This window comes from Trematomus bernacchii, unplaced genomic scaffold (genome assembly GCF_902827165.1).
Source record: "Trematomus bernacchii unplaced genomic scaffold, fTreBer1.1, whole genome shotgun sequence".
Taxonomy (NCBI): Eukaryota; Metazoa; Chordata; class Actinopteri; order Perciformes; family Nototheniidae; genus Trematomus; species Trematomus bernacchii.
The window spans coordinates 203,127-229,818 of NW_022987881.1; the positions used below are offsets into that span (position 1 = coordinate 203,127).

General features: G+C 41.5%; 2 protein-coding genes across 3 annotated transcripts in view; one reads left to right on the forward strand and one right to left on the reverse strand.

Annotated features, from left to right (window-relative positions):
• The window catches only part of rad51d (RAD51 paralog D), a 38,128-nt gene extending 37,204 nt beyond the window's left edge, over positions 1–924 (forward strand). Inside the window, 1 exon segment of the mRNA XM_034114153.1 lies at positions 633–924. The gene's annotated coding sequence lies outside the window, so the exon portion shown is untranslated.
• On the reverse strand, positions 136–26,351 carry lig3 (ligase III, DNA, ATP-dependent). 2 transcript variants are annotated; one of them, XM_034114152.1, is made up of 21 exons: positions 26,266–26,351; positions 24,592–25,157; positions 23,337–23,465; positions 22,698–22,928; positions 21,758–21,909; positions 21,370–21,536; positions 18,091–18,168; positions 17,623–17,791; positions 14,136–14,291; positions 12,379–12,510; positions 12,217–12,296; positions 10,944–11,031; positions 10,620–10,697; positions 10,164–10,287; positions 7,789–7,931; positions 6,991–7,065; positions 6,470–6,616; positions 4,467–4,611; positions 1,755–1,831; positions 1,540–1,665; positions 136–859 (listed from the first exon to the last, which is right to left on the reverse strand). In XM_034114152.1, the coding sequence occupies exons 2-21, from the start codon at positions 25,124–25,126 to the stop codon at positions 626–628; spliced, it is 3,066 nt and encodes a 1,021-aa protein (XP_033970043.1). In that variant the 5' UTR covers positions 25,127–25,157; positions 26,266–26,351; the 3' UTR covers positions 136–625. The 2 variants fall into 2 exon arrangements, with proteins under 2 accessions (XP_033970043.1, XP_033970042.1); XM_034114151.1 differs by having other exon boundaries at positions 1,540–1,677.
• Positions 26,352–26,692: the final 341 nt, after the last annotated feature.

Consider the following 26,692-nt stretch of genomic DNA (forward strand, 5'->3'; position numbering starts at 1 on the left):
AGACGACGAGCAGTTTGGCACCTTGTACATGGGCGCTATATAAATGCAAATCCATTATCATCTATAATCCTTCCACTTCTCCTGTACAGTACAAACTGCTGCGAGCACAATTTACACAAAAGACAAAGCATGAAGTCACGGAGGAGACATTTTATTTTATTTATCAGCATTTTGTTTATTCCTCTCGGCAGACAAATCATTCTTTTCTCAGTTCTTGAGCCGGGGTTTAATCGCTCGCAAAATGTTCCACTCAGGCGGTAAAAATAATGCACGATATTTTTTCTGCTGCGTATTCATTTCCAGGCCTTTACCGAGGTTTGTTACATGATGTTTGTAAAATGCATTTCATGTGTAGCTGCTTCAACGTCATGTTCTTACAAAAACTACTTCGACAGGACACTCTCTCATACACACTGTCGTCAGTAAACCCTAACTACAACCATCTATCCCCAGTATTCAAAATGATAAAACTAAAAAGCCCAAACCTAATGTATTCTCTGCTTGGAAAGAATAAATAAAACGACCTGATAGCAGTGTGAGTAATTAAAGCCTTGGGCACGATAAGGAAGCCTTTAGTGTCCACACCCTTTCTCTTAAAAAAACGCTTAACAGTGTGTTGTATATTTCAACAGGCAGGGACGACACGCCTCTTGCGGATACACTCCCAGATCCAGCTGGGCGTCACTTTGTGAGCCGAGCTGTCGTCGCCGGGGGCGCCCAGCGTGTGCGTTGCCATGGAGACTTCGAAGTCGGCCACCAGGTCTCCGTCGTACGCCACGAAGTACCGCCTCAGTTTGTCGAAGTCCTGCACCGAGGAGGGCAGGAAGAGCTTCACGCCGCTGAAGATGTCCAGCAGCGTCTGAGGGAAACACACTGAAGTTATTATATCGTTCTCTCTGGGAAATATATCAATCTGTGAAAAATCAAGCTACGTTTCACATGCATTTTTTACGGGATTGTCACGTGTTCGAATGTATGATGTTGTTATTTATCAGTCGAGTGACTTTAAATACTTTTCTTTGTGAGCTTTGTAAATACAGCCTAGTATTCAGGGCACGTTAAATGAGACAGTTTGGGTTTCAATTGTTTAGCGCTGACATGTTATGCTGTCATGATTATAAATACGCCCAATAGACCAAGAAACACAAGCTTTTAGGTTTGTTTCATTTCCCAATTAACTTTGATTTGTTCACAGCCTTCCTGATTTTTTGAAGGCTTGTTTCTCGCTCTTTTGGGCTTGTTTATAGTCATACATCTCAAGGTGAATCAAAGTTAATTGGAAAATCAAACACAGGTTTAACGGTGTAATTAGTAACCACAGTGAACTGAACACTTCCTGTAAAATAAGGAATTATTAGCATCACTCGGGAGCTCTTAGTTTGACCTTTTTAACTATTTGTTTATAACTCCATGTGCCGTGTTGCGACATTTTAAACTAAAGAGCCATTTAACCTCTTAAACTGCAGAATGTTAATAGTTTTACATACAAAAGAAACATTTGAATGTGTTGTCTTATTTGTTGAAAGTCACATGACCAACCTTATCGTTCCTAGGCTTCAGGATTTGAGCCGTTGGTTTGTTTTGTGTTTTCCCGTTACTGTGAACGCTCTCAGTCTTCACCTCCTTCTCCATCTTCTCCATCTTCACCTCCTTCTCCACCTTCACCTCCACCTTCACCTGAGGGGAAACAGAACCGTTAGTCCATCAAGATGTCTGCGATAATTAACATCAACATAGTGCTGTGAGTTTCATACCTTCTTGGCACTGGGAGTGTCGTATCCAGGAGTGCGAGGCTCAGATTTGATCGGCTTTGGTTTGGGGGTCCTGGGGTCTGAGAGAGAGAGAGAGCATGTGATTCATGAGATATCAGAAAAATGCAGATCTGACATCTAAATAGGTCGTTTTGTGTGTGTTTAATGCAGAGTGTTTCTGTTTTACTTGTCAAATGTAGGTGTTTCGTACGGAAATAAACATGAAGTGCATAAAACATTTGATTTGGTTTAATCAACATCATCACACGGGTCGTTGTTTTGTGTGTTTGATGCAGTCACCACATTTCTTCCTGTTTTACTTGTCAAATTAAAGTTGTTCGTACAGGTTTTGCAGAAATAAACATGAAGTGCATACAACATTTTACCTGATGACTTCACGATATTTTTCGACATACTTTACTGACTTTCTTTAAAAAAAATGCTGTCATACTATACTATGATTTCTTTTACAAGATTTTTCGACCTACTTTACTGTGACTTTTTCCTTTTGCAACATACTATAATTTACAAAAACAATTGGACATACTATACTACTTGTACTACTACTCAGTGGCGGTTCTAGAACATTTTACATGGGGCAAAGAGGTCATGCCAGGGTGGCATGGGAGGGCGGACAAGTACGTGGTATTTTATACTGTATAACCTATTTATTGTTAAATCATGCCCTAACACAAGTGTTCTTAATGCACAAGAGAAACAAGGTGTTCAGAACAACAAACTAACATATGGTATAAAACAGCAGAAAATACTCATGATACCTAGAACTCTGTTTACTGTACGTACAGTAAAGCTTCTTAGTTATAATGAAGTACACAAATAACATCACCCATCTCTTCAGAGAGCTAAAGGTGACCTGTGCAGCAACACATTTCAATATGTGTCTATACTAAGAGCTGCTAGATTGTGCTGCTGTGATGGAATATGTGAGGAGAATAAGAACATACCATGTGGTCCAGCTGGAGTCTCCTCTGCCTCCTGATCCCTGCCTCTGTCCCTCTTTCTGACACTTCATCTTTATTCCTCACATACATGTCTTCTTCTTCACTAATGTCTTCATCTCCTCCTCTTCCTCCTGCTCTGACCCTCCTGGTCTCTTCATCTCCTCCTCTTCCTCCTGCTCTGACCCTCCTGGTCTCTTCGTCTCCTGCTCTGACCCTCCTGGTCTCTTCATCTGTCTTTTCCTTTTCCTCTTTCTACTCATCCTGATCACTTCTCAGATATGTCTGTGTGTTGTTGTTGACTCACTCCAGCTCCTCTGGCCAGCAAGAGTCTACGTGTGAAAAGCACTGGTACAAATGCTTGTATAACTTCACACGTTAGGGCCATGTAGCTGATAAGTAGCATATCATAAATATAACATCAGAAAGTATTGATCAAGCTCACAGGCAGCTGTGTTTAGATCCAGTTTGATGGTAAAGGATGCATCCTGGTTTCATTGATCTGGCCTCTTTGCTGTGATGTGTAGTTTATGTGGATTTAATAGTACCGCATAGTTTAGTTTAGTTTAGCGCTGTCTGCGTAGTATTTCGTAACGTAACGCCCCAAACAGCGCCCGTCTGTTAAACGCTATCGATTCAAACGGCAGCGTTTTATTCATATTTTGTTTCAAGCTCTCGTCCTTATTAAAAACAAAACTAGTGGAAGGGGAAATGCTCCCAGGGGAATCTGGAGCTCCCACAAACAACAACCAACATAATTATTACATTCAAATGAAGTACATTATTCAAGTTTACATTAACTTTGGATAATAACTCTCCCTCTCTCTCTCTCTCTCTCTCTCTCTCTCCCTCTCTCCTGACAGCCTGTCATCGTCTCATGCAGCTCACTGATCCAGTAATGAGTGACCCGACAGTGAAGAATAAATATATGTATAACTAGTTTAGCTAGTTCCAGAGGTAGATAAAATAGCTAAGTGTGTTAGGTCTAACTCTTAGTGTGTGTTCTGCTCCGCTCACCGGTCCGTCACAGCGGGTGGAGCTGCAGGATTTCTGCTTCACACACACGTTGCATACCGCTATTTTACTGTCTTTTTCGGACACCTTAAAATACTGCCAGACCGGTGAAGCCATTTTGGCGAGAGAAAAGTGTCATGTATTTTACGTCATGTGATCGGCTCTCCTGATCGGCATTTATAGAGAGCACCGATCGATCGGCAGAGAATGAATATCGGCCGATATCGATCAGCGGCCGATCGATCGGAGCATCCCTACTTGTTTTACAAAAAAATGTCTGCAAACTATAATATAATAAACTTTATTTATATAGCACCTTTCATGCTTGACGCAGCCCAAAGTGCTCTACGGAGTATGACAGAAAATTCACAATAACAAATGAGGAACATAATTAAAATATGTAAAAACAATAAAACATGAACATACTTAAAATGATAAGCCAAGTTAAAAAGATAAGTCTTTAATTTACTAAAAAATTCCAATTGAGGATGCCGTTCTAAGATCAAATGACATTTTGTGGGTTTTAATTTCTGACCTACTTTCATATGACTTTTTCCTTTTGCAACTTTTATAATTTGACATTTTACAAAAATGTTTTGCCATACTTTACTAATTGTACTTGTACTACTGTATACTTCATCTTTTTTGACATACTGTACTATAACTCGTTTTCAACAAACTATACCGAGAGTATTCTCATATGTTTCCACATACTATGAGTTTGTGTGGGTGAAGCACTCACTGGTCTTCTTGGGTGGAGGGGCTCCATGTGAGGATGAGGAGGGGGAGCTTCCTCCGCTGTCTCCTGAGGATCCCTTCCCGTCGTTAGCCGAGGGTCCGGCCGTTACTTTAAAGTCACAGTTCTCCTTCGAGATGCGGAACAGCTCCTGAAGAGAGAAGAAACACGAGCTTCAGACAGGAGGAACACGTTCACCAGTGTTTGAAGTATTCAGATCATGTACTTTAGTAAAAGTACCACCACATTCAAGTCAAAATACTCCATTACAGGTAAAAGTCCTGCATTGAAAAGCTCACTTCAGTAAAAGTACAGAATCAGCTAAATGTACTTAAAGGTGGGGTAGGTAAGTTTGAGAAACCAGCTCGAGATCGCTAGAATTTGAAAATACACAGCCGGAGAAAATCTGCCACTTCCTTACAGAGCCCCTCCTCCAACACACACGAACGCACACATGACCAATGAGGGCACGAGATAAGTTTGTGCACAGATGGAAGGCTGACAGGCAGGTAGGCCATCCAGTTATTTTAGCCGGGCCGGCTCAGATGATTGGTCGTGCTTTTTACAGTACTACAGCTTCCACAGATGACATTTTTGTTATGTATTTTTTGTCAAAGCACTTCAGATATTCATTGCTATCGGGATGTTAAGAGCATTCCATGGAATATAACAAAAAGTGTATCTCGAGCCGGTTTCTCAAACTTACCTACCCCACCTTTAAATGATCAGAAGTAAAAGTACTCGTTCTGAAGAGATAGGACTTAGTTTTTGATGTACTATTATATAAATGACACTAATGTTTTTCAGCACGTGCACTCCGCTCTGCATCGGCCAAACGGCTCGCTGCACCCTCACTGCGAGGGGGACCCGAGTTCCCATCAGCAGAAACACGTGGGTTTGCTATCCTGGCTCCAAAATGGTGGAATGAGCTCCCCATTGACATCAGGACAGCAGAAAGCTTACACATCTTCCAGCGCAGACTGAAAACTCATCTCTTTCGACTCCACTTGGAGTGAGAGAATTACTAACACAGCACTTATATACTAACAAAGGACTCGCTTATCTAAAGCCAGTTGAGTAGCACTTGAAACCTGATGAACTTATATGATTCTGTTTTCTTTTTTTAAATAAGATTATTGGCCAAAACCAAGTCGTATTTATCTTTTAAAGATCTAGAAAGGGTTATTAATGCCTTTGTTACCTTGAGACTGGACTATCTGGCCTTCTAGTCAGAGCGGAGCACGACTCCTGACTATTCCCTGTTTTTTATATTTCTATATTATTGTCTTTTATTGTGATTGTAGTAATGTGTTTTTATTCCATGTACAGCACTTTGGCTCGACCAAAAATCGCTTTTAAATGTGCTATATAAATAAAACTTGATTTGATTTGAAACTTGATTTGATTCTTCAAAGTTTGTATCTTCTTGGTCGAATGCACTTATTGTAAGTCGCTTTGGATAAAAGCCTCAGCTCAATGCAATGTAACGTAATGAAGTAGAGAAACAAAGGTCTGACACACATTATTGATGGAATGACTCCATTAACTTGTTAAATTGGATAAGTTTGCCTTTTTTTACCTCAGTTATGTCCTTTTAATAAAAGTTGATCATGTTTACTTTCGTTTCTTTAGCAGCATGTTAACACGGCATTGCATATGAGTTAGAAATATAACAACATGAACACAAACAGTTCATATATACACGTCAACAGTAAAAAGCTAAATATCTATCTATGGATACACATCAAATATACGGAATAAGTTTAAATCCACTGTAAAACACAAACTTACTGAGTGAGCAGTATATGATCAGGTATGTATAATATATACTTTGATTAAATAATAGTACAAAATATATTATAAAATAGACTTTTACTATAATTAAAAACTTTTGCCGTTAAATTCCACACAACTATCAACTATTCCTGCCCTCTGACCGATATGTATTTCCACCAATGCATCACATCCCGGCAGCAGCACGTGTATATAATGAAAGGCAGATATCCCACCCTGAGCTGCTCTAGGTTGGTGGCGGTCTTCCAGTCCTTGTCGTCTCGGATGCGCGTCATGCGGGGGAATCGGATGGAGATGCCGTCAGCCGTGTGCATTTCTGATTTGGAAAACTCTGCGCCGGTGATCTCCCAGACCGGAGCTTTCTGCAGCGGAGGAAACAGAAATACAAGGAGTAATATAACCAGGAAATGAAAAATAAAGCAATTCCAACTGTCTGTACTGTCTGGGGTACAGGACTATTACTGTTAAAGAAAGGAAGTGTGGAGAATTCATCACTATTTTCTTACTAAGAAATCATTTCAATCAAATATTTTCAATCTCAGAAACTAAAGGGTTTTCACGTTGGACTATTTTAAGGTTCTTCGCTCTGTTACTTATAATCTCTAAGCAATTTAGAGTCATTTATCTGAAGAAAGAGATATGCAAGAGATGCTCATGGCTTCATTTAAAGGGCGGCACATATACTACTGTAGTTTTCATGTGGGAAATACTAATGTGTGTAAAAGTGTAATCTCACCTGAGGATCCCGGATAATGAAATCTGGATAATAGTTCTTGATGACTTTTATCCAGCCGGGGATTTTGCTGGGTTCCTACACAAAGACACACACACACACACACACACACACACACACACACACACACACACACACACACACACACACACACACACACACACACACACACACACACACACACACACACACACACACACACACACACACACACACACACACACACACACACACACACACACACACACACACACACACACACACACACACACACACACACACACACACCACACACACACACACAGGATGTTTGGACAATTACTAAATCTGGAATTACAAATAATTATTTTGATTCGATAAAAACATTTCTAATAAAATCCAGTTCATTAAATTTGCTGAGATTTAAAAAAAAAAGCTTTGGTTTAGAGATTGATCTCATGTTTAAAATGAGTTCAGTCTGCCCAGTTTATTTGTAAAATATTCGTAAATAAGGCAGCAGTGTCCGTGTATTGTTTGCATGATTTATTTATTTTAATAACTATTGCAAGTAGCCTAAATGCATCTTTCTTGTCTTCAAAGGTTTTTCACCTAAAAGACCCATTCAGCAACTAAATGGAAGTTTGTTTAAAGTAAAACTGCTGAAATAAAAGACTGAAAAAGTCAAAGTAACTGTGTCATTGGAGTGGAATCCTGTTCAAAGTCCAGTAGATGTTTCAAGTCCCTTTCAAGTGGGGAGAAATCAGAGAAGACTTGACGGTTACTGCCTGGCTCAGTGTGGCCGGCAGGTGGATTTGTGCTGACCTTGCTGATTTTGATCATGTCCAGCTCCTTCTGGAGTCGAGCCAACATGGCGTCATCGAAGCCGCCGGAGCACTTAGTGACGGTGCACCACTTCTTAGAGTGAGGGTCGTAACATCCCAGCAGGAAACTGGACATGATGCCCCCTGGTGGGAGAACACACACATTGCATTAGGAGGGACATTAGGGGGGAGTGTTACCTGAGGATATATAGATACTACTACACTTTATAATTTCACTTAAAGGTCCCCTATTATACTGTTTTTCATCAATATATCACAGGTCTCAGATATATCCAGAGCCTGTCTCTGATTGGCTGAAACACCAAACAGATCATTGCAGCATCCCATAATCCCCTCTGTTTCAGCCCTGTTTCCAAAGTGCTGATTCTCTGTCTGTTACTTTAGATGAAAATAAGGAGCCCCTCCCCACGCCCCTCTAAGAGAGATTTGGTTAAAAAGAACTCAATGGTGCTCTAGGAGGAGATTCAGGTGATAAGGTGGGGGGGGGGGGGTTACCTTGGTTGCTGATTGGCTAATGGTAACACAAGCCAAAACATCGTTATGACATCATAAAGTGGCCAAAATCTGATCAGCTCATTTTCAGACAGGTTTTTATAGAAATGGATCAGGACAAAAAGAGAGCGAATCTTTGTTCCTGAAACTTTCAGAGTCTCTTTACACAGAGGGGACACATGTTGATGAAGAAGAGACATGAAGAAGAGGGGACACATGTTGATGAAGAAGAGACATGAAGAAGAGGGGACACATGTTGATGTAGAAGAGACATGGAGAAGAGGGGACACATGTTGATGTAGAAGAGACATGAAGAAGAGGGGACACATGTTGATGTAGAAGAGACATGAAGAAGAGGGGACACATGTTGATGTAGAAGAGACATGAAGAAGAGGGGACACATGTTGATTGTAGAAGAGACATGAAGAAGAGGGGACACATGTTGATGTAGAAGAGACATGAAGAAGAGGGGACACATGTTGATGTAGAAGAGACATGAAGAAGAGGGGACACATGTTGATGAAGAAGAGACATGAAGAAGAGGGGACACATGTTGATGAAGAAGAGACATGAAGAAGAGGGGACACATGTTGATGTAGAAGAGACATGAAGAAGAGGGGACACATGTTGATGTAGAAGAGACATGAAGAAGAGGGGACACATGTTGATGTAGAAGAGACATGAAGAAGAGGGGACACATGTTGATGTAGAAGAGACATGAAGAAGAGGGGACACATGTTGATGAAGAAGAGACATGAAGAAGAGGGGACACATATTGATGAAGAAGAGACATGAAGAAGAGGGGACACATGTTGATGAAGAAGAGACATGAAGAAGAGGGGACACATGTTGATGAAGAAGAGACATGAAGAAGAGGGGACACATGTTGATGTAGAAGAGACATGAAGAAGAGGGGACACATGTTGATGTAGAAGAGACATGAAGAAGAGGGGACACATGTTGATGTAGAAGAGACATGAAGAAGAGGGGACACATGTTGATGTAGAAGAGACATGAAGAAGAGGGGACACATGTTGATGTAGAAGAGACATGAAGAAGAGGGGACACATGTTGATGTAGAAGAGACATGAAGAAGAGGGGACACATGTTGATGTAGAAGAGACATGAAGAAGAGGGGACACATGTTGATGAACTGAAGAAGGGCATTAGAGACATGAAGAAGAGGGGACACATGTTGATGTAGAAGAGACATGAAGAAGAGGGGACACATGTTGATGTAGAAGAGACATGAAGAAGAGGGGACACATGTTGATGTAGAAGAGACATGAAGAAGAGGGGACACATGTTGATGTAGAAGAGACATGAAGAAGAGGGGACACATGTTGATGTAGAAGAGACATGAAGAAGAGGGGACACATGTTGATGTAGAAGAGACATGAAGAAGAGGGGAAGTGTTACCTGAGGATATATTGATACTACCACACTTTATAATTTCACTTAACTTCCCAAAACTAGTCTTCTTAAATCCACCTCTTTGGGACTTTTTCACAGCCGCAGTTCTACTTCCCACTTCTGACAATTGGTCTCATCCGATTCGTTGTTTATAAGCTCGTCATCACACTGCATGTTATTCTACCTCTCTCCACGTGCACGATATTCACTCAGAATACATTTTTTGCAACTGTTCTTTCATAGAAAAATCAAATGTATGTTTTATTCATTAATCTTTTATGCAAAACTATTGAGAAATCAGTTTCTTTTCAAGAATGTAAAGGTTTTTGTAGTGTACTGTATACTAATGTGTCTCAGTAAACTGAAGGATGTCCCCAGTCACACTTTTTCTTACAGGATTAAAGCACACACACACACACATTGACAGTGGATGTTTGTGGCTTCACACACCGTTTGATCCCTTCCCGTAGAAAGCTCCCAGCACCACCAGGTCCGCGGTGTCGGCCATCGCTCCTTCATTCAGATAATCCTTCTTCACCTTCAGCCAGTGACGCTTCCCCGGCTCATACGTGCCCTGACACACACACACACACACACACACACACACACACACACACACACACACACACACACACACACACACACACACACACACACACACACACACACACACACACACACACACACACACACACACACACACACACACACACACACACACACCACACACACACACACACACACACACACACACACACACACACACACACACACACACACACACACACACACACACACACACACACACACACACACACACCATTAATCATGAAGTGTAACATTTTACACATTTTCAGAATCCTTCAACAGATTAGACAGTAATTTCCATGTTGGTTCTCTACTCACCTTCAGGTCTTTGAGCACGAGGCCCTCCAGTCCCTCTCTGATGACTCGAGTGATCATGTCTGCCAGATCTCCCGCCCTCTGACACACACACACACACACACACACACACACACACACACACACACACACACACACACACACACACACACACACACACACACACACACACACACACACACACACACACACACACACACACACACACACACACACACACACACACACACACACACACACACACACACACACACACACACGATATGATGAGCTATTGCACTTGTATTATGACAGTCGTAAGCCAAGTGATGTCAGAGTTTTCCTCACAGTGACGTGCTTCATCTCTGAGAACAGGATCCTGTTGGGAACCTCCACCATGTTGTCTCGCAGGAACTTCCTGCGCTCACTCAGAGGCCTGCAGGACATCAGGAGAGAGGAGAAGATCAAAGAAAACACTTTAATCATCTCTTAAGGGAAATCAGGTGTTTTAGCAGCAGCAGAATAATACGATGAGAATAAAGAAACTGAAGAAAACAGCAAAGATAGAAGTGACAACAGAGGAATAGGTGAAACGTGGTAGTTGAGTTATAAACAGATATGAGTGAAGATAATTATGAATACATAGATATACATGTCTATGTGAAAGTGAAAGCTATGTGTGGTGGTCAAGCCTTGAAATAAATGTCAGGCAGATTGTACTTCTATTTATCTAGAATGAATCATCATGATCATGAGAAGAAATACTGTTGTGCTTTAGTGTGTGTGTGTTTATATGATTGATAAAACATTTGGGGGGAAATAATTGTTGTTTCTTAAAGGGGACCTATCATGCAAAATGCACTTTTGTACGTCTTTTCTACATGAATATGTGTCCCCGGTGTTCCAGGGAACTCACCAAGTGTCAGAAAACACAACCCTCTCTATTTTCCTCCATACCCAAATCTCTAAAAAAGGGGCTGCAACGGATCTGATAAAAACTGATCCAGATTTGAACACTGTCCTGACGTCAGGACGGTGGCGCTACGGCTATTGGGCCAACTCCACCAATCAGGAGGAGACAGCCACGGCCATTGCCGTTCGAAAGCGCTGGAGACGCTGTAGTACATATGCCAGGCCTGTAGATGGTGCTGTTCTCACTGAATCAGCCCTTGCAAAAACAGAGCTATAAATTGTCAAATTGAGCGAAATGAGGCATGGCTAAAATGCATGATCTGTTTGGTATTTTGAAAAAAAAAAAGTATAAATATGCCTTATATAGGTATGGTCCGACACTATATTATTCAAATATAGCATGATAGGTCCACTTTAACTACGTAGGAACTTTCAAATGTAGGTTGATATATTTTACACAATTAATCAACCAAAGCTCTTTAATTTCTTTAAATATGCTTCATAAATGTTACTCCAAGCAGACATTGTAGGACTAGTTTTAAGAGTGTAGAAAATCTGAAGTAAAACTACTTAACGTAAACTTTTAAAACAAGAAAGGGCAAAACAGTAAGACAGAACAAAGGCTTCAGTGTGAGTGACTTTAAAACAATAAAAAGTGCATGCTTGCATCATTACAATCAGCACCTTTTTCTGAATGAGCACACATTACCTCTCCATGAGACTCACGCCGTTGAAGTAGATGCAGTCAAAGACAAAAAGGCACACTTTGGCATCTTGGAAGGCCGTTTTCTGCAGGGAGAGGAAAGTGTAAATCATGTAGACGGGAAATAAAAGAATGAAAAAAGGAGATTAATGGCTGCTGTGCTCTCACCTTGTGAACTCCCAGGCTCCCAAAGGGCAGAGGCTTGCTAGTGTTGGTGTCGATCAGAAGCACCTCAGCGTCTAAGATCATGTTTTCGCCTCCCACGAACGCCTGAGGGATGAACTCCTTGAAATGTGCCACCTGAGACACAAAACACACACACAGCGGTGAGAAAACTGAGCGGACATGTGACGCATTTGAAACAACTTATAAAGCATTTTACAATAGGCTTGATACAGTAAAAACACATTGTCTAAAGAGTCCAGAGTAGATATGGAGCAGTGATTCAGAAACTCCAGATATCCTCATCAAAACTAATGTGTGTTTTTGGCAAGCCCCCAGGAAGTGCGCCGGACTCTGAGGGAAATATTCGTTGTGGCCAAACGGCGGTACTACACTTTCGTATCAGTCGCTGGGCCCGGAAAGACTTTTTCCCATTGACTTACATTGGGAAAGAGACGTCTGTAAATCGTTGGATAATTTTTTTTAAACTAAATAAACTACCCAGTATGAACGTTTGTATAGCCCTTATTAAAAAACATTCGGTCCTCAAGTTGTAAAATGTGCTAATAACGTTATTCTGAGTTATTTTCCTCTGCATTATGAACTAACCCACGGGACCGCGCCGCCCGGCACGTTCATGTGACGTGTTCAGTACTACATGAGTTTTACCTTTACCCATGGATGCACAATAAGAACGTATTATATGATTATATGAATACTTTTGTGACGTTTCGCTCTCTCAAAAGTTGGGCCATTTTGTCTTCATGTGCCAATGAGCAACTCTCATAGGAAAGAACGAGGCCCCGCCTCCCACGCTGTATCCAGTTCTTATTATACATCCGTGGTTTTTGGGGGTTTTCTTCTCCTGTACTGGTTATGTCACAGAAGAGGCACAACATACTAATATGAACCTGAAAATGAGCCTAATATGTCCTCTTTAAAAAGCCTGCAGTAGTGAGAGAAAATAGAGAGACCGTCCTTTAGCATTTGGATATATTCCTGCATATCGTCACTCACACAAAAAGCCTATATTCCTCTTGATTTCCTCTCTGAAGTGTCCTGGGGTTTGGAGATAAATATTGTGTGTTCAGCAGCTACCTCTCGTGGTTTGAACGAGCTAATGATCATCATGTGGAGCTATTTATCCGTGCATGTTTGAGGCTCCCGGCCTCACGCTGAGGGAGCAAATGCTGGAAAACCTCGAGGGGGAATTCTGAATTACACGCTGGGAAAATACCTTGGAGTCGCTAACCCTGCAGGGACATCGCTGAGCAGATCCTCCTCTGACACGCACTGTCATACTAATTGGGATTCAGCCTCTCATGCTGTGAGTGTGAGTGTGTGTGTGTGTGAGTGTGAGTGTGAGTGTGAGTGTGAGTGTGTGTGTGTGTGAGTGTGAGTGTGATTGTGAGTGTGAGTGTGTGTGTGTGTGAGTGTGAGGTGGTTGAGTGTGAGTGTGAGTGCGTGTGGGGTGCGGTCGAGGTGTGAGTGGTGAGTGTGAGTGCTGTGTGCTTGTGTGTGGTGTGAGTGTGAGTGTGAGTGTGCGTGTGCGTGTGAGTGTGTGTGTGTGTGAGTGTGCGTGTGCGTGCGTGTGTGTAGTGTGAGTGTGTGTGTGTGTGAGTGTGAGTGTGACGTGTGAGTGTGAGTGTGTGTGTGAGTGTGTGTGTGTCGTGTGTGTGTGTGTGTGTGTGTGTGTGTGTGTGTGTGTGTGTGTGTGTGTTGTGTGTGTGTGTGAGTGTGTGTGTGTGTGTGTGTACACTGACTTTGTGTGGCAGCACTGGCTTCAGGCTGCGGCTGAAGTAGCTGAAGATGTCTCCGTTCTTGTGGACCTGCACACGTTCTCCGTCGTATTTGATCTCCGAGTACATCCCATTGGGACATTTCTTCATGGCGTACTCGATGGATTTACATGCCTCTGCCTGAAAAAACACAAAAGACAAAACAACAACAAGCTGTCAGTAATGAACAGATTCTCACTTACTTTTCATTCAAAGTTTCCTAAAAGTTGCTCCAAAGTCAAAAGTGAGCTTCTGTTTTTGACTTTGCTGTCGCAGAAACTCAACTTTCACATCCACTCGAGAATTGAAGTTATTTTAACAATTTGCTTTATATTTTTGTGCTTTTGGCCATTATCGCTATCGGAAAGAAACAAAAAAGTACCAAGATAACAGGAACACAACTGTGGCACAGCTGGAAAGAAGTGTGACGTGTAAAAAAAGAGAGGAGGCTAGACATCTGAAAAGGCAGAAAATACTTCTAAAAGTATGCAAGGAGAGTCCTCTCCTGCTGATGTTCAGGTGTATATCAGTATGTAGTGTCTCTACTTTAAAGAGTCCTCTCCTGCTGATGTTCAGGTGTATATCAGTATGTAGTGTCTCTACTTTAAAGAGTCCTCTCCTGCTGATGTTCAGGTGTATATCAGTATGTAGTGTCTCTACTTTAAAGAGTCCTCTCCTGCTGATGTTCAGGTGTATATCAGTATGTAGTGTCTCTACTTTAAAGAGTCCTCTCCTGCTGATGTTCAGGTGTATATCAGTATGTAGTGTCTCTACTTTAAAGAGTCCTCTCCTGCTGATGTTCAGGTGTATATCAGTATGTAGTGTCTCTACTTTAAAGAGTCCTCTCCTGCTGATGTTCAGGTGTATATCAGTATGTAGTGTCTCTACTTTAAAGAGTCCTCTCCTGCTGATGTTCAGGTGTATATCAGTATGTAGTGTCTCTACTTTAAAGAGTCCTCTCCTGCTGATGTTCAGGTGTATATCAGTATGTGGTGTCTCTACTTTAAAGAGTCCTCTCCTGCTGATGTTCAGGTGTATATCAGTATGTAGTGTCTCTACTTTAAAGAGTCCTCTCCTGCTGATGTTCAGGTGTATATCAGTATTTAGTGTCTCTACTTTAAAGAGTCCTCTCCTGCTGATGTTCAGGTGTATATCAGTATGTAGTGTCTCTACTTTAAAGAGTCCTCTCCTGCTGATGTTCAGGTGTATATCAGTATGTGGTGTCTCTACTTTAAAGAGTCCTCTCCTGCTGATGTTCAGGTGTATATCAGTATTTAGTGTCTCTACTTTAAAGAGTCCTCTCCTACTGATGTTCAGGTGTATATCAGTATGTGGTGTCTCTACTTTAAAGAGTCCTCTCCTGCTGATGTTCAGGTGTATATCAGTATTTAGTGTCTCTACTTTAAAGAGTCCTCTCCTGCTGATGTTCAGGTGTATATCAGTATGTGGTGTCTCTACTTTAAAGAGTCCTCTCCTGCTGATGTTCAGGTGTATATCAGTATGTGGTGTCTCTACTTTAAAGAGTCCTCTCCTGCTGATGTTCAGGTGTATATCAGTGTGTAGTGTCTCTACTTTAAAGAGTCCTCTCCTGCTGATGTTCAGGTGTATATCAGTATGTAGTGTCTCTACTTTAAAGAGTCCTCTCCTGCTGATGTTCAGGTGTATATCAGTATGTAGTGTCTCTACTTTAAAGAGTCCTCTCCTGCTGATGTTCAGGTGTATATCAGTATGTAGTGTCTCTACTTTAAAGAGTCCTCTCCTGCTGATGTTCAGGTGTATATCAGTATGTAGTGTCTCTACTTTAAAGAGTCCTCTCCTGCTGATGTTCAGGTGTATATCAGTATGTAGTGTCTCTACTTTAAAGAGTCCTCTCCTGCTGATGTTCAGGTGTATATCAGTATGTGGTGTCTCTACTTTAAAGAGTCCTCTCCTGCTGATGTTCAGGTGTATATCAGTGTGTAGTGTCTCTACTTTAAAGAGTCCTCTCCTGCTGATGTTCAGGTGTATATCAGTATGTGGTGTCTCTACTTTAAAGAGTCCTCTCCTGCTGATGTTCAGGTGTATATCAGTGTGTAGTGTCTCTACTTTAAAGAGTCCTCTCCTGCTGATGTTCAGGTGTATATCAGTATGTGGTGTCTCTACTTTAAAGAGTCCTCTCCTGCTGATGTTCAGGTGTATATCAGTGTGTAGTGTCTCTACTTTAAAGAGTCCTCTCCTGCTGATGTTCAGGTGTATATCAGTGTGTAGTGTCTCTACTTTAAAGAGTCCTCTCCTGCTGATGTTCAGGTGTATATCAGTATGTAGTGTCTCTACTTTAAAGAGTCCTCTCCTGCTGATGTTCAGGTGTTTATCAGTATTTAGTGTCTCTACTTTAAAGAGTCCACTCCTGCTGATGTTCAGGTGTATATCAGTATGTGGTGTCTCTACTTTAAAGAGTCCTCTCCTGCTGATGTTCAGGTGTATATCAGTATGTAGTGTCTCTACTTTAAAGAGTCCTCTCCTGCTGATGTTCAGGTGTATATCAGTATTTAGTGTCTCTACTTTAAAGAGTCCTCTCCTGCTGATGTTCAGGTGTATATCAGTATGTGGTGTCTCTACTTTAAAGAGTCCTCTCCTGCTGATGTTCAGGTGTATATCAGTATTTAGTGTCTCTACTTTAAAGAGTCCTCTCCTGCTGATGTTCAGGTGTATATCAGTATGTGGTGTCTCTACTTTAAAGAGTCCTCTTCTGCTGATGTTCAGGTGTATATCAGTATGTAGTGTCTCTACTTTAAAGAGTCCTCTCCTGCTGATGTTCAGGTGTATATCAGTATGTAGTGTCTCTACTTTAAAGAGTCCTCTCCTGCTGATGTTCAGGTGTATATCAGTATTTAGTGTCTCTACTTTAAAGAGTCCACTCCTACTGATGTTCAGGTGTATATCAGTATGTGGTGTCTCTACTTTAAAGAGTCCTCTCCTGCTGATGTTCAGGTGTATATCAGTATGTAGTGTCTCTACTTTAAAGAGTCCTCTCCTGCTGATGTTCAGGTGTATATCAGTATGTAGTGTCTCTACTTTAAAGAGTCCTCTCCTGCTGATGTTCAGGTGTATATCAGTATGTAGTGTCTCTACTTTAAAGAGTCCTCTTCTGCTGATGTTCAGGTGTATATCAGTATGTAGTGTCTCTACTTTAAAGAGTCCTCTCCTGATGATGTTCAGGTGTATATCAGTATGTGGTGTCTCTACTTTAAAGAGTCCTCTCCTGATGATGTTCAGGTGTCAGTCTGCTCTGATTGGTCAACGGCTTAGAAAGTGTAGCCTTTTTAGACCATTTACATGCACACAAACCTATACAACACGTCACAGGAAAGGGGGAAAAAACCCAAAACACAATAGTGCCCCTTTAAAGTGTTGCATTGAATCTGATACACACTACATTACTGAATCAGTGAGTGTATTTATTGATTTTTCACATTTCAGGAGTGTCACTCACCAGCATGGGCTGCACGGGGGTCATGAGAGATGCCTCCACAGTGAGGAGTTTTCGGGGTCCGGAGCCGTTAGTCGCGTCCTGCTGGTTCCTCAACACCCGCTCGATCACGTCTCCCAGATTACGAGAGGCCTTGAAGGCATCGTAAGCGTTTGGATCCACAGCGTCCAGGCTGAACAACACACAAGGAGGAGTTCAAGATATATCAAAGTCAACTTTAATGTCACTCTTCCAGTTTGTGTGTACAGACAGAGCGATCGAAATACTGTTTCCCACAATCCCGAATACAAAAACAAATATATATAAAAAATATGTATATATATATATATATATCCTACACAATCAAAGACACATTTATGCATATGCACACATTAAGACCTAAATAAAAGCTCAACAATCAATATATACAACATAACAGTCACTTCAATATCTTTGAGAATGTGCATTAGTGAAAGATTGTTGGACACTTACACGTGTTTAGCTCCAGAATTCATCTTGAGGTCGTGTTTTATAAGGCGAATTATGCATTTCAAGTCATTACCGGTGCATCTGTGAGGAAAAGAGAAGCAGATTAAGCAAATTATGGTTTATTACAGCATTTCACAAAGGAAGAATCTAGCAGGAATGCTCCAAAATAAATCTAAATAAGTATATGTTATATAAAAAAAAAACTTTAATTAAAGGTGGGGTAGGTAAGTTTGAGAAACCGGCTCGAGATCGCTAGAATTTGAAAATACACAACCGGAGAAAATCTCCCACTTCCTTACAGAGCCCCTCCTCCAACACACACGAACGCGCACATGACCAATGAGGGCACGAGATAAGTTTGTGCACAGATGGAAGGCTGACAGGCAGGTAGGCCATCCAGTTATTTTAGCCGGGCCGGCTCAGATGATTGGTCGTGCTTTTTACAGTACTACAGCTTCCACAGATGATATTTCTTTATGGATTTTTTGTCAAAGCACTTCAGATATTCATTGCTATCAGGATGTTAAGAGCATTCCATGGAATATAACAGAAAGTGTATCTCGAGCCGGTTTCTCAAACTTACCTACCCTACCGTTAACAGAAATTCAACCTGCCTTATCCATGATGACACAGGTAGACATGTTATTCAGCACAGCACAACATATTGCTTCTGTCTGTTTACAGCTGTAAATGTTATATTTGACAAATAAACACAATCCCTCTCTGGCATCTGCTGCTGTGGAGGGAAACATGTCAAATACAGACGTCTGTGAGTTAGACACGCCTCAGGCTGACAAACAGGAACAAGGAGAAAACAGCAAACACAACAAATACCAACAATGAAATAGCAGAGCACACAAAACAAGAACAAAATAAGATTTGCCAGATTCAAAAATACTGTGAAAAGAAATCTATCTACCAGATATTAACCCGGAGAAAACAGCTATCTTTTTTATACTATAACTGAAAAGCCAAAATAAAAACATTACTTGGAGAGGTACGACTGCAAGGAGAAAAAGTTAGTATTAAGACGTTAAGTAAATCGGGTGAAGCTGTGTCTGACTCTCCTCCCCCTGTTAATAGCATCCAGACACATTCCCTTTTTAAGTATTCTTAACACAACGTTTGATAGATGTCAGAAATCTATAGTTCCCTTTTTCTTGTTTTACAAAAATGTCAAAGCAATTTCTAAAACAGCGGGACATGCATTTTGTGCACTGATGAGTACTTAATGCACCAGGACACACATCCATAATTACCTGCAGCAAAAGGTCATGTTTACGGCTCTGTGTGTGTGTGTGTGTGTGTGTGTGTGTGTGTGTGTGTGTGTGTGTGTGTGTGTGTGTGTGTGTGTGTGTGTGTGTGTGTGTGTGTGTGTGTGTGTGTGTGTGTGTGTGTGTGTGTGTTGTGTGTCTGTGTGTGTGTGTGTGTGTGTGTGTGTGTGTGTGTGTGTGTGTGTGTGTCTCTGTCTGTCTGTCTGTCTGTCTGTGTGTGTGTGTGTGTCTGTGTGTGTGTGTGTGTGTGTCTGTGTGTGTGTGTGTCTGTGTCTGTGTCTCTGTGTCTCTGTGTGTCTGTCTGTCTGTCTGTCTGTCTGTCTGTGTGTGTGTGTGTGTGTGTCTGATACCCCATTCACACCAACGGTGTTTCGGGGCCGGTTCGGTGCTGGTGCTTGAAAAGCACCGGGTTTTCCTGTTCACACCGCAGCGGAGCAGCCTCTAAGCTCCGGAATCCGGTTCGTTTCGAGCACCAAAAAGTTGTCCGTGTAGAAGCAAGAACCGCTTACGTCGGAGGGGGGCGAGATTAACCTGAGATAACAGTTAAGGCGAGTACGGCAAATAAAAGTTGTAACCAGCAGTAGTGCTGAGCAAAGTGACTAGAACGCAACCACACACTTGTAAAAAAAAAACACGCTTTATAAAGTCAGGCAACACTAACCAGGCTTCATGTGATTCTGTTTATTTGTACCTTACTTTGACCATCCGTTCGCTGTTATTGATCATTGTGGAGAGCAGGCAGACGTTTTGTTTGTTATTATAGCAGCTATCGGATGGAATCAATACATGGGCTGCACAGGTTGTCATGTCCGACTATCACAAGTAGAATCATAATGAAAAATACGCCGGTAAAAAGTGCCTGTTTAAACGGCTTAGCAAGTAGTCAGTTTAGCTTCGGTTGCTATGCTAACATCACCCATGTTATACCAGAGAAACTTTCATAACAGCGTTGTGATGCCAAACAGCGTCAATTCAGACTGACACCAAACAGCGTCAATTCAGACTGACACACATTCACTTAAGGGGAACTGGGGATATGTATCAGCTGCTTGTGTGACAGTCAGACAGTGAATACTTTAGAGCCGTGTGAGCTAACCCGGAGCTAACGGGAGAATACACTCCCGTGGAAGAGCAGCCAGCACTGCAGCGGTCGGTAAATGCCGCTGAAACACATTAATAAACAATGAACCACGGCACTCTGGAGAAAAGTATAAGGTTGGAGAAGTCGTTATTTAATTTAATCTGGCTTCGTATGATTAAAAGCAACACGATCATCGACCCGACGCAGTCCTCGGCCCGTTGTTGTTGTGAGGTGAGCTCCGTTGGGGAGAAACTCAGCGACGTAAACTGTGACGTCATGACGCAGCAGCGGCAGCACCAGTCGGGCTCTGAGCGGTGTGAAAAGAGCCGGCGCTAAACCGAAGAACCGGTTCTGAACCAGAAAAGCTCTAGCACGGAGCTAGAAGGGGAAAAGCCTTGGTGTGAAAGGGGTATGTGTGTCTGTCTGTCTGTCTGTCTGTCTGTGTCTGTCTGTCTGTCTGTCTGTCTGCCTGTCTGTCTGTCTGTCTGTCTGCCTGTCTGTCTGTCTGCCTGTCTGTCTGTCTGTCTGTCTGCCTGTCTGTCTGTCTGTCTGTCTGTCTGTCTGTCTGTCTGTCAGCAGAAGTACAGAAAAACTTCACGGCAGACTTTTATGAAACTTGGTGAAAAAGGTGAAGCACGGGACAAAGAAAAACTCACATAATTTTGAAGCGGATCTTAATCACGGAACAACAGTCGGAAAGATTAGATCTCAACCGGGAAAATTCTCGCTCTATGATGCTTTTAAAGACTTCGGACGTCTCATGAAATTGGAAAACCTGTGTGAACGCAGCATTGACCCTTCGTAAGGTCTTCAAGAACCATTTGGATTGGGGGAAGGAGATGATTGAACTGTCTTTTACTGAATGACCTTGAATGTACAGTTTTATACCCAGACTACTTCTTATGAAATTATGATGTAGTGATTTACTTTTTGGAGATTTCCTCCAGCTCAATCTGCTGCTCGTCCTCCTTGGTCAGCAGCGCGAGGCGGGTCAGCGAGGCGTCCACTTCCTGTATGGTGAGGAGGCTTTTGGACGCCGCAGGAAACGATTTACTCTCCTCGAAGAACATCCGCACCGTCTCAGACACATCGCCCTAAAAACAAAACGATTAGTTCATAATGTTCAGACACGTCGAGAGAATATATTTGGAGTTAAATCCTCTGAGAAATGTGTTTTCAAACTAAGAACATCAATGAAACAGCTTTAAATAAATGCTAGTAAGGAGGTTGTTAGCGTTGAAATAAATCATTCAGCCTATGTGGTTTTGGTTGAAACCTTTTTATTTATTTAGAGTTGATGTGGGAGGACACGTACCTGCTCCAGGTCGCGCACCATGTCGTCCTGGTTGCATTTGAATATGCGGCTGAAGAGTTTAGCGATCTGCTTGTCGTTCAGGTTGTAGACACTTTTCACGACGCCCGGCAGGAGCAGCTTCACCGTCAGGAAAAGATCTCCGTGGAACTTATCTAGGATGCAAGAAGATATGATTTTAAAGGTCTCCTATCATGCTATATTTAGGCATATATTATGGGTCTCAGATATATACAAATATATAAAAAACATTTCTATTAAGTGTTTTGCTCAAAATACCAAACAAATCACGCATTTTAGACATCCCTCATATCCCTCTATTTCACTTCCTGTTAGAGAAACGCTGATCTGGGTCCTTAGCCTGATCAGAATTACAAGGAGATACAGTTCAATTCTGCTGTGATAAAACACCATCATGTTCCAAACCACATCAAGGATTGTTTCTGAAACAGTATGGAGCTCAAAGGCTTTCTCTCTTGCCGGTTATACCACAAGGTGAGTTCCTTTTTATTTCCTGCTTCTTCACACACATGCTCTCCAGTACAGGTTAGCTCTGAGTGTTAGCCATGCTAATGTAAACACCGACCATATTACGTCCAAAACAGTCGGGCATTGTTTCTGATAGCAACGTTTCTGATAGGGCCGTGGGTCCACATTTCAGATATTACGTCATATCGGACGCAAATCTGGATCAGCTCCGTTGTTCCCCCGTTTTTAGAGATTTGGGTACGGAGGAAAAGAGAGAGGGTTTTATTTTCTGACGCTGCGTGAGTTCCCTGACACACCGGGGACACATTTATGTATGAAAGACATGAAAAAGTGCATTTTGCATGATAGGTCCCCTTTAAACCTTTAGTTGTGGAAGTGCTGCCAGTGGATTATGTCAGACGCTAAACCCCATAAACACAATGAATACAAACAATGTGCTTTCTACCCCCCTCACCTCCGGCGGAGCCCTTCCTGAGGAACTTCTCGATGATCTGCGTCTTGGTGTTGTAGCTGTTGTGTTCGGCCACCGTGGCACAGAGCTTCCTGAACTCTCTGAGCAGACAGTCCTTGTGGTTGCGGTCGCACAGCTGAGAGGACAGAGCGCTGCCTTGGCTGGGCGAGGAAGAGGAGGGAGAAGAGGAAGAGGAGGAAGGACCCGGGCTGCTGGAGCTGCCGGCCTTCGTAGCTGAAAGAACAGTGAAGGGGGATAAAAATCACAATTAGGGACATGTTTGTGTTGCAGCAGCATAATGGCATTGTACAATAAAAATGTAAAGAAATAAACTAGAAAGTAGAAAATATACATGTGGAATTACAAATGTACAGTAACAAAATATAAAGCAAGTCATTAGTTGATATGGTGTGTCTCCTCTTTGTTGTGGCCTTTTGAGCCAGGTCATAACAGTATTTTTACATTTTACAAGTTTATCAAGGTGGATGAAAATGATATTTGAGACCAAGTGTGGTATGATCCTCCATGTGAGAATAATATATGTTAGGCTCTCAGAATGCATTAGTTAATTGTGTTGCTATATTGACCAGTGTGTAGTTCTGTTTCATCTCTTGTGAATGAATAAGAAACCCTGTCTGTTACCGGTGAAGCCTGAGAACTTGCGTGGAGCGTTGAGCGTGGGGTCGGAAGGAGGAGCCATCGTCTGACCCGACGCGTTCAGCTTCGTCTGAACCTTCTTCTTCGGGGTCGAGTTGACTTTGGCCATCAGGTCTGCAAGAGAAAATGAAATGAGATTCCTTAAGAATATTATTTAGAAGAATATTGTGTTCTATTTTTTATGTTTCATTACTTGTAAGCAACTGTGACTGAGTGTTAGGAAAATATCACTCGACACCGGGTTGAAGATCAATAGTTAGGTACTAATTTATTCTTGCAAGAAGGAGCAGAGTTAAGTCACATGCAAAGGATATGGTTCAACTTATTTCAGCTTATATAGTGTAAAGTCAGGAGGTACCAAACAGGGTCGTAAATCAGTTTGTCGTCATCAGGTGTCGGGAAGGCGTCGGGACATCTCTGGAAAAGCAATGTTGCTCTTTGCCCCTCAGAGAGGAGAGGAGACAACGTATGTGTCCTCTCGTTCGTATCAACAACATGAATTATGCCCTGCCTTCTCCTATCTACGAGGAGGAGGCTGCAAGGTCACACAGTGCAAGGTCACACAGTGCAAGGTCACACAGTGCAAGGTCACACACAGTATCATGCCCATCAGAAACCCATAATAGTGAAGGAGACAATTCGTATTTTCCCCAACAGAAGGAATTTTGCTTTTATTTGACTTTTTAACGGTTATTTAATTTTTTAAATATATGTATATGCAGGAATCCTGAAGTCAAATGTAAAACCTTTTAAGACCCTTTTTAAGACCCTTTCCATACATTTTAAGACCTCATCGCCACTTGGAGTTCTAACCGGTTACCTTGGCGACACACTTTACCTCACATTGACTATATACAGTATTGATTGTCCTTCCTCCTTATCTTCCAACCATTTGGACGCAGACTTGCATTCCCCCATAACGATGTTGTTTAACAACCGGCGTAAACGGACCTTCGCGCGCTATCAAGCAGAGCGCGCGATGTCCTGTTCAGATGACGTCAAATCCAACGGGATGCCATAAATAAACGACACAGAATCACACTACACACCTACGCAATGATTACATTCAGGCACACTGTAGAATACAACCTCTTTGGACAATTTATATACTTATTGAAAACTAGCTACAAAATGTAATACCTTGGAAAATGGCCTTTAATACTTTTTAATAGCCTTACTTTTCGCTAAATTGATTTATCAACTTTTAATACTTTTTAAGACCCCGCGGACACCCTGGTACCTGAGACATGTTTGTTGATGGCCTCCTTGTCCTCGTCCTGCAGCTCCTCCCAGCCCTCCAGGTCTGTGATGTCCTCGATCTTCTTGGTGGTGGCTCTGGCTTTCTCCATCTTCTCAAAGATACACTTGGAGTGATACCACTCCTTCATTTCTCCTGCAGACTCGCTGAAGGGGTTTGGAACGACCTTCCCGATGCGCACTATCCCCTTCATAATCTTCTCCTTGCACTTCTTACATCCTGCAGTGCCACGTTTGGCATACTCCACGATGAACTTCTGGTCTGCCATCTCGGAGAAAAATTGTTGCAAAGAAAGACGGAAATAATCTTTTTGCAGGACTCGGGATACTAAGGAAAAGTTGTGGTTTTGCCGGGAAATGTTAAATGCATGAACAGTTGGGGGTATTTGTTTAAAGTATGAAGGGACAGAGAGGTTTCTAGACCCTTTCCAGAGTGGCTGACACCTGACAAGTGTGCCAAGAGGCTGAAAGCCGGCAGAGACAGTCTTTTTATATAATAAAACGAGCGGTCTCTGCATCCAGTCCTCCTGACAGAGGGAAGGTATCAACCTGAAGAAAGCAAAGGGAGATCATGGTTAAAGATAATACATATGTTGTGTTCAATAGAAAGGTTTGGCGTATGACACTTTGATATCTTTTGATATGTTCATCTAAATACAAAAGACTAGCTTAAAAAAAAGAACATACACATATTACAGGGAAAGTTAGCTCTAAACTTAATGACATAAATATCACCATTACTGTGATCTTACTAATTTGATTAGACTTCTACAATTTGAAGAAATCAGCATATTGGTTGAGGATGGAGTGGAATGTGAAAAAGGAGATGATAATGCAAAGATAGGTACTTGAAATTAAATACGTGTAAAACCAATATTTCCAGAATCAAAAGCAATTTGACATTTTAAAATGTGCAAGACGGTAGTGTCTCATTTTAAACCTTGAAAGATTGTTGGTTTAAACATGTAATCCTGTAGATAAAACACCTAATACTATTGAAAAGGTAGAAAATTAAAGGGGTTAGTTGATTGAATTCAAGCATATATTCTTGATATTAAAGTAAAAAAGAAATATAGCTAAAATAAGGCATTTACCAAACTCTCAGGACTTTTAAGAAACACTGTGGGCCAGCAATGCTAAACCACTGGGTATTAGGAGTAACAAATAATACTAGTTTTAGTAAACGTCTACGTTTTGAAGGCACCTGCATATTGTTGGAGGATTGATTTAATTATAACAAAGGATATGATGGTGTAACGTCAATTGCTTGCTATTAAATCTCTGTAACATTACTAAAGTGTGAATCATTGCAAAGAGGTGGGACATCTATTATGTAAACACACAAAGTGCTTTTGCGTCTTTTCACAAGTTACATTAAATAACTTTACTAATAACATTTCATTCATGTGAAAAGACAGCATTTCGATTTACCATTATGATGTTTTATAGCAGTTTTAACGTAAAGTGTACAGTCTACGTGTCTGATTACACGCAGGCAATTGTTAGCCTGAAGCTAGTTGATTAGCTTTAGCATACTCTCTCTGTTCCACACACACCCACAGCTAATGCTAGAAAGCTACAAAGCTAATTGCGAAACAACTATCAGAAATACGTTTTCATGTCGGTAATAACAGTGCATATATGTAGCAAACTGTACCTTGAAAAAGCTTAGCAAAATGTGTTAGCACCGTTTAAATTGCTACTCCTTCTCATTGTTGTTAGCAAACAGCAAACCAGTGTCACGTAAACGTCAATTACGTTTAAAGGTTCGACCACTTCCTGTATGGGTCCACAAAATAAAAGCTCTATTACTAATTAATGTGTATCCATTACATTTGATATCGATATAATTGAGTGTGTCGTAGTTTTACACAAAGTGAACACTGTGTCCACACCTCGTACATAATGTGATGTGCTTTTCTTGGTACAATATTTCGCTTTATTTGAATATAAACACTTTTTTGCTAATTGTAGCCTAACCCTAACCCTGTGCAATAATGAATTGTTAAAAACATACATGTGTACAAGTGTCCCAACATTTGTATAATGTCTCAACAACTTAATGTGTTATGTGTCAGTTCTTT

Coding starts and splice junctions, on each gene's coding strand:
- lig3 (XM_034114151.1), bottom strand. CDS start 25,126: ATGCAGAGACCGCTCGTTTTATTATATAAAAAGACTGTCTCTGCCGGC. Junction 18,169..21,369: donor CTGGAGGAAATCTCCAAAAA/GTAAATCACTAC, acceptor TTTTCCTCACAG/ATGCACCGGTAATGACTTGA. Junction 860..1,539: donor TGAAGCCTAGGAACGATAAG/GTTGGTCATGTG, acceptor TGTTTCCCTCAG/ACGCTGCTGGACATCTTCAG.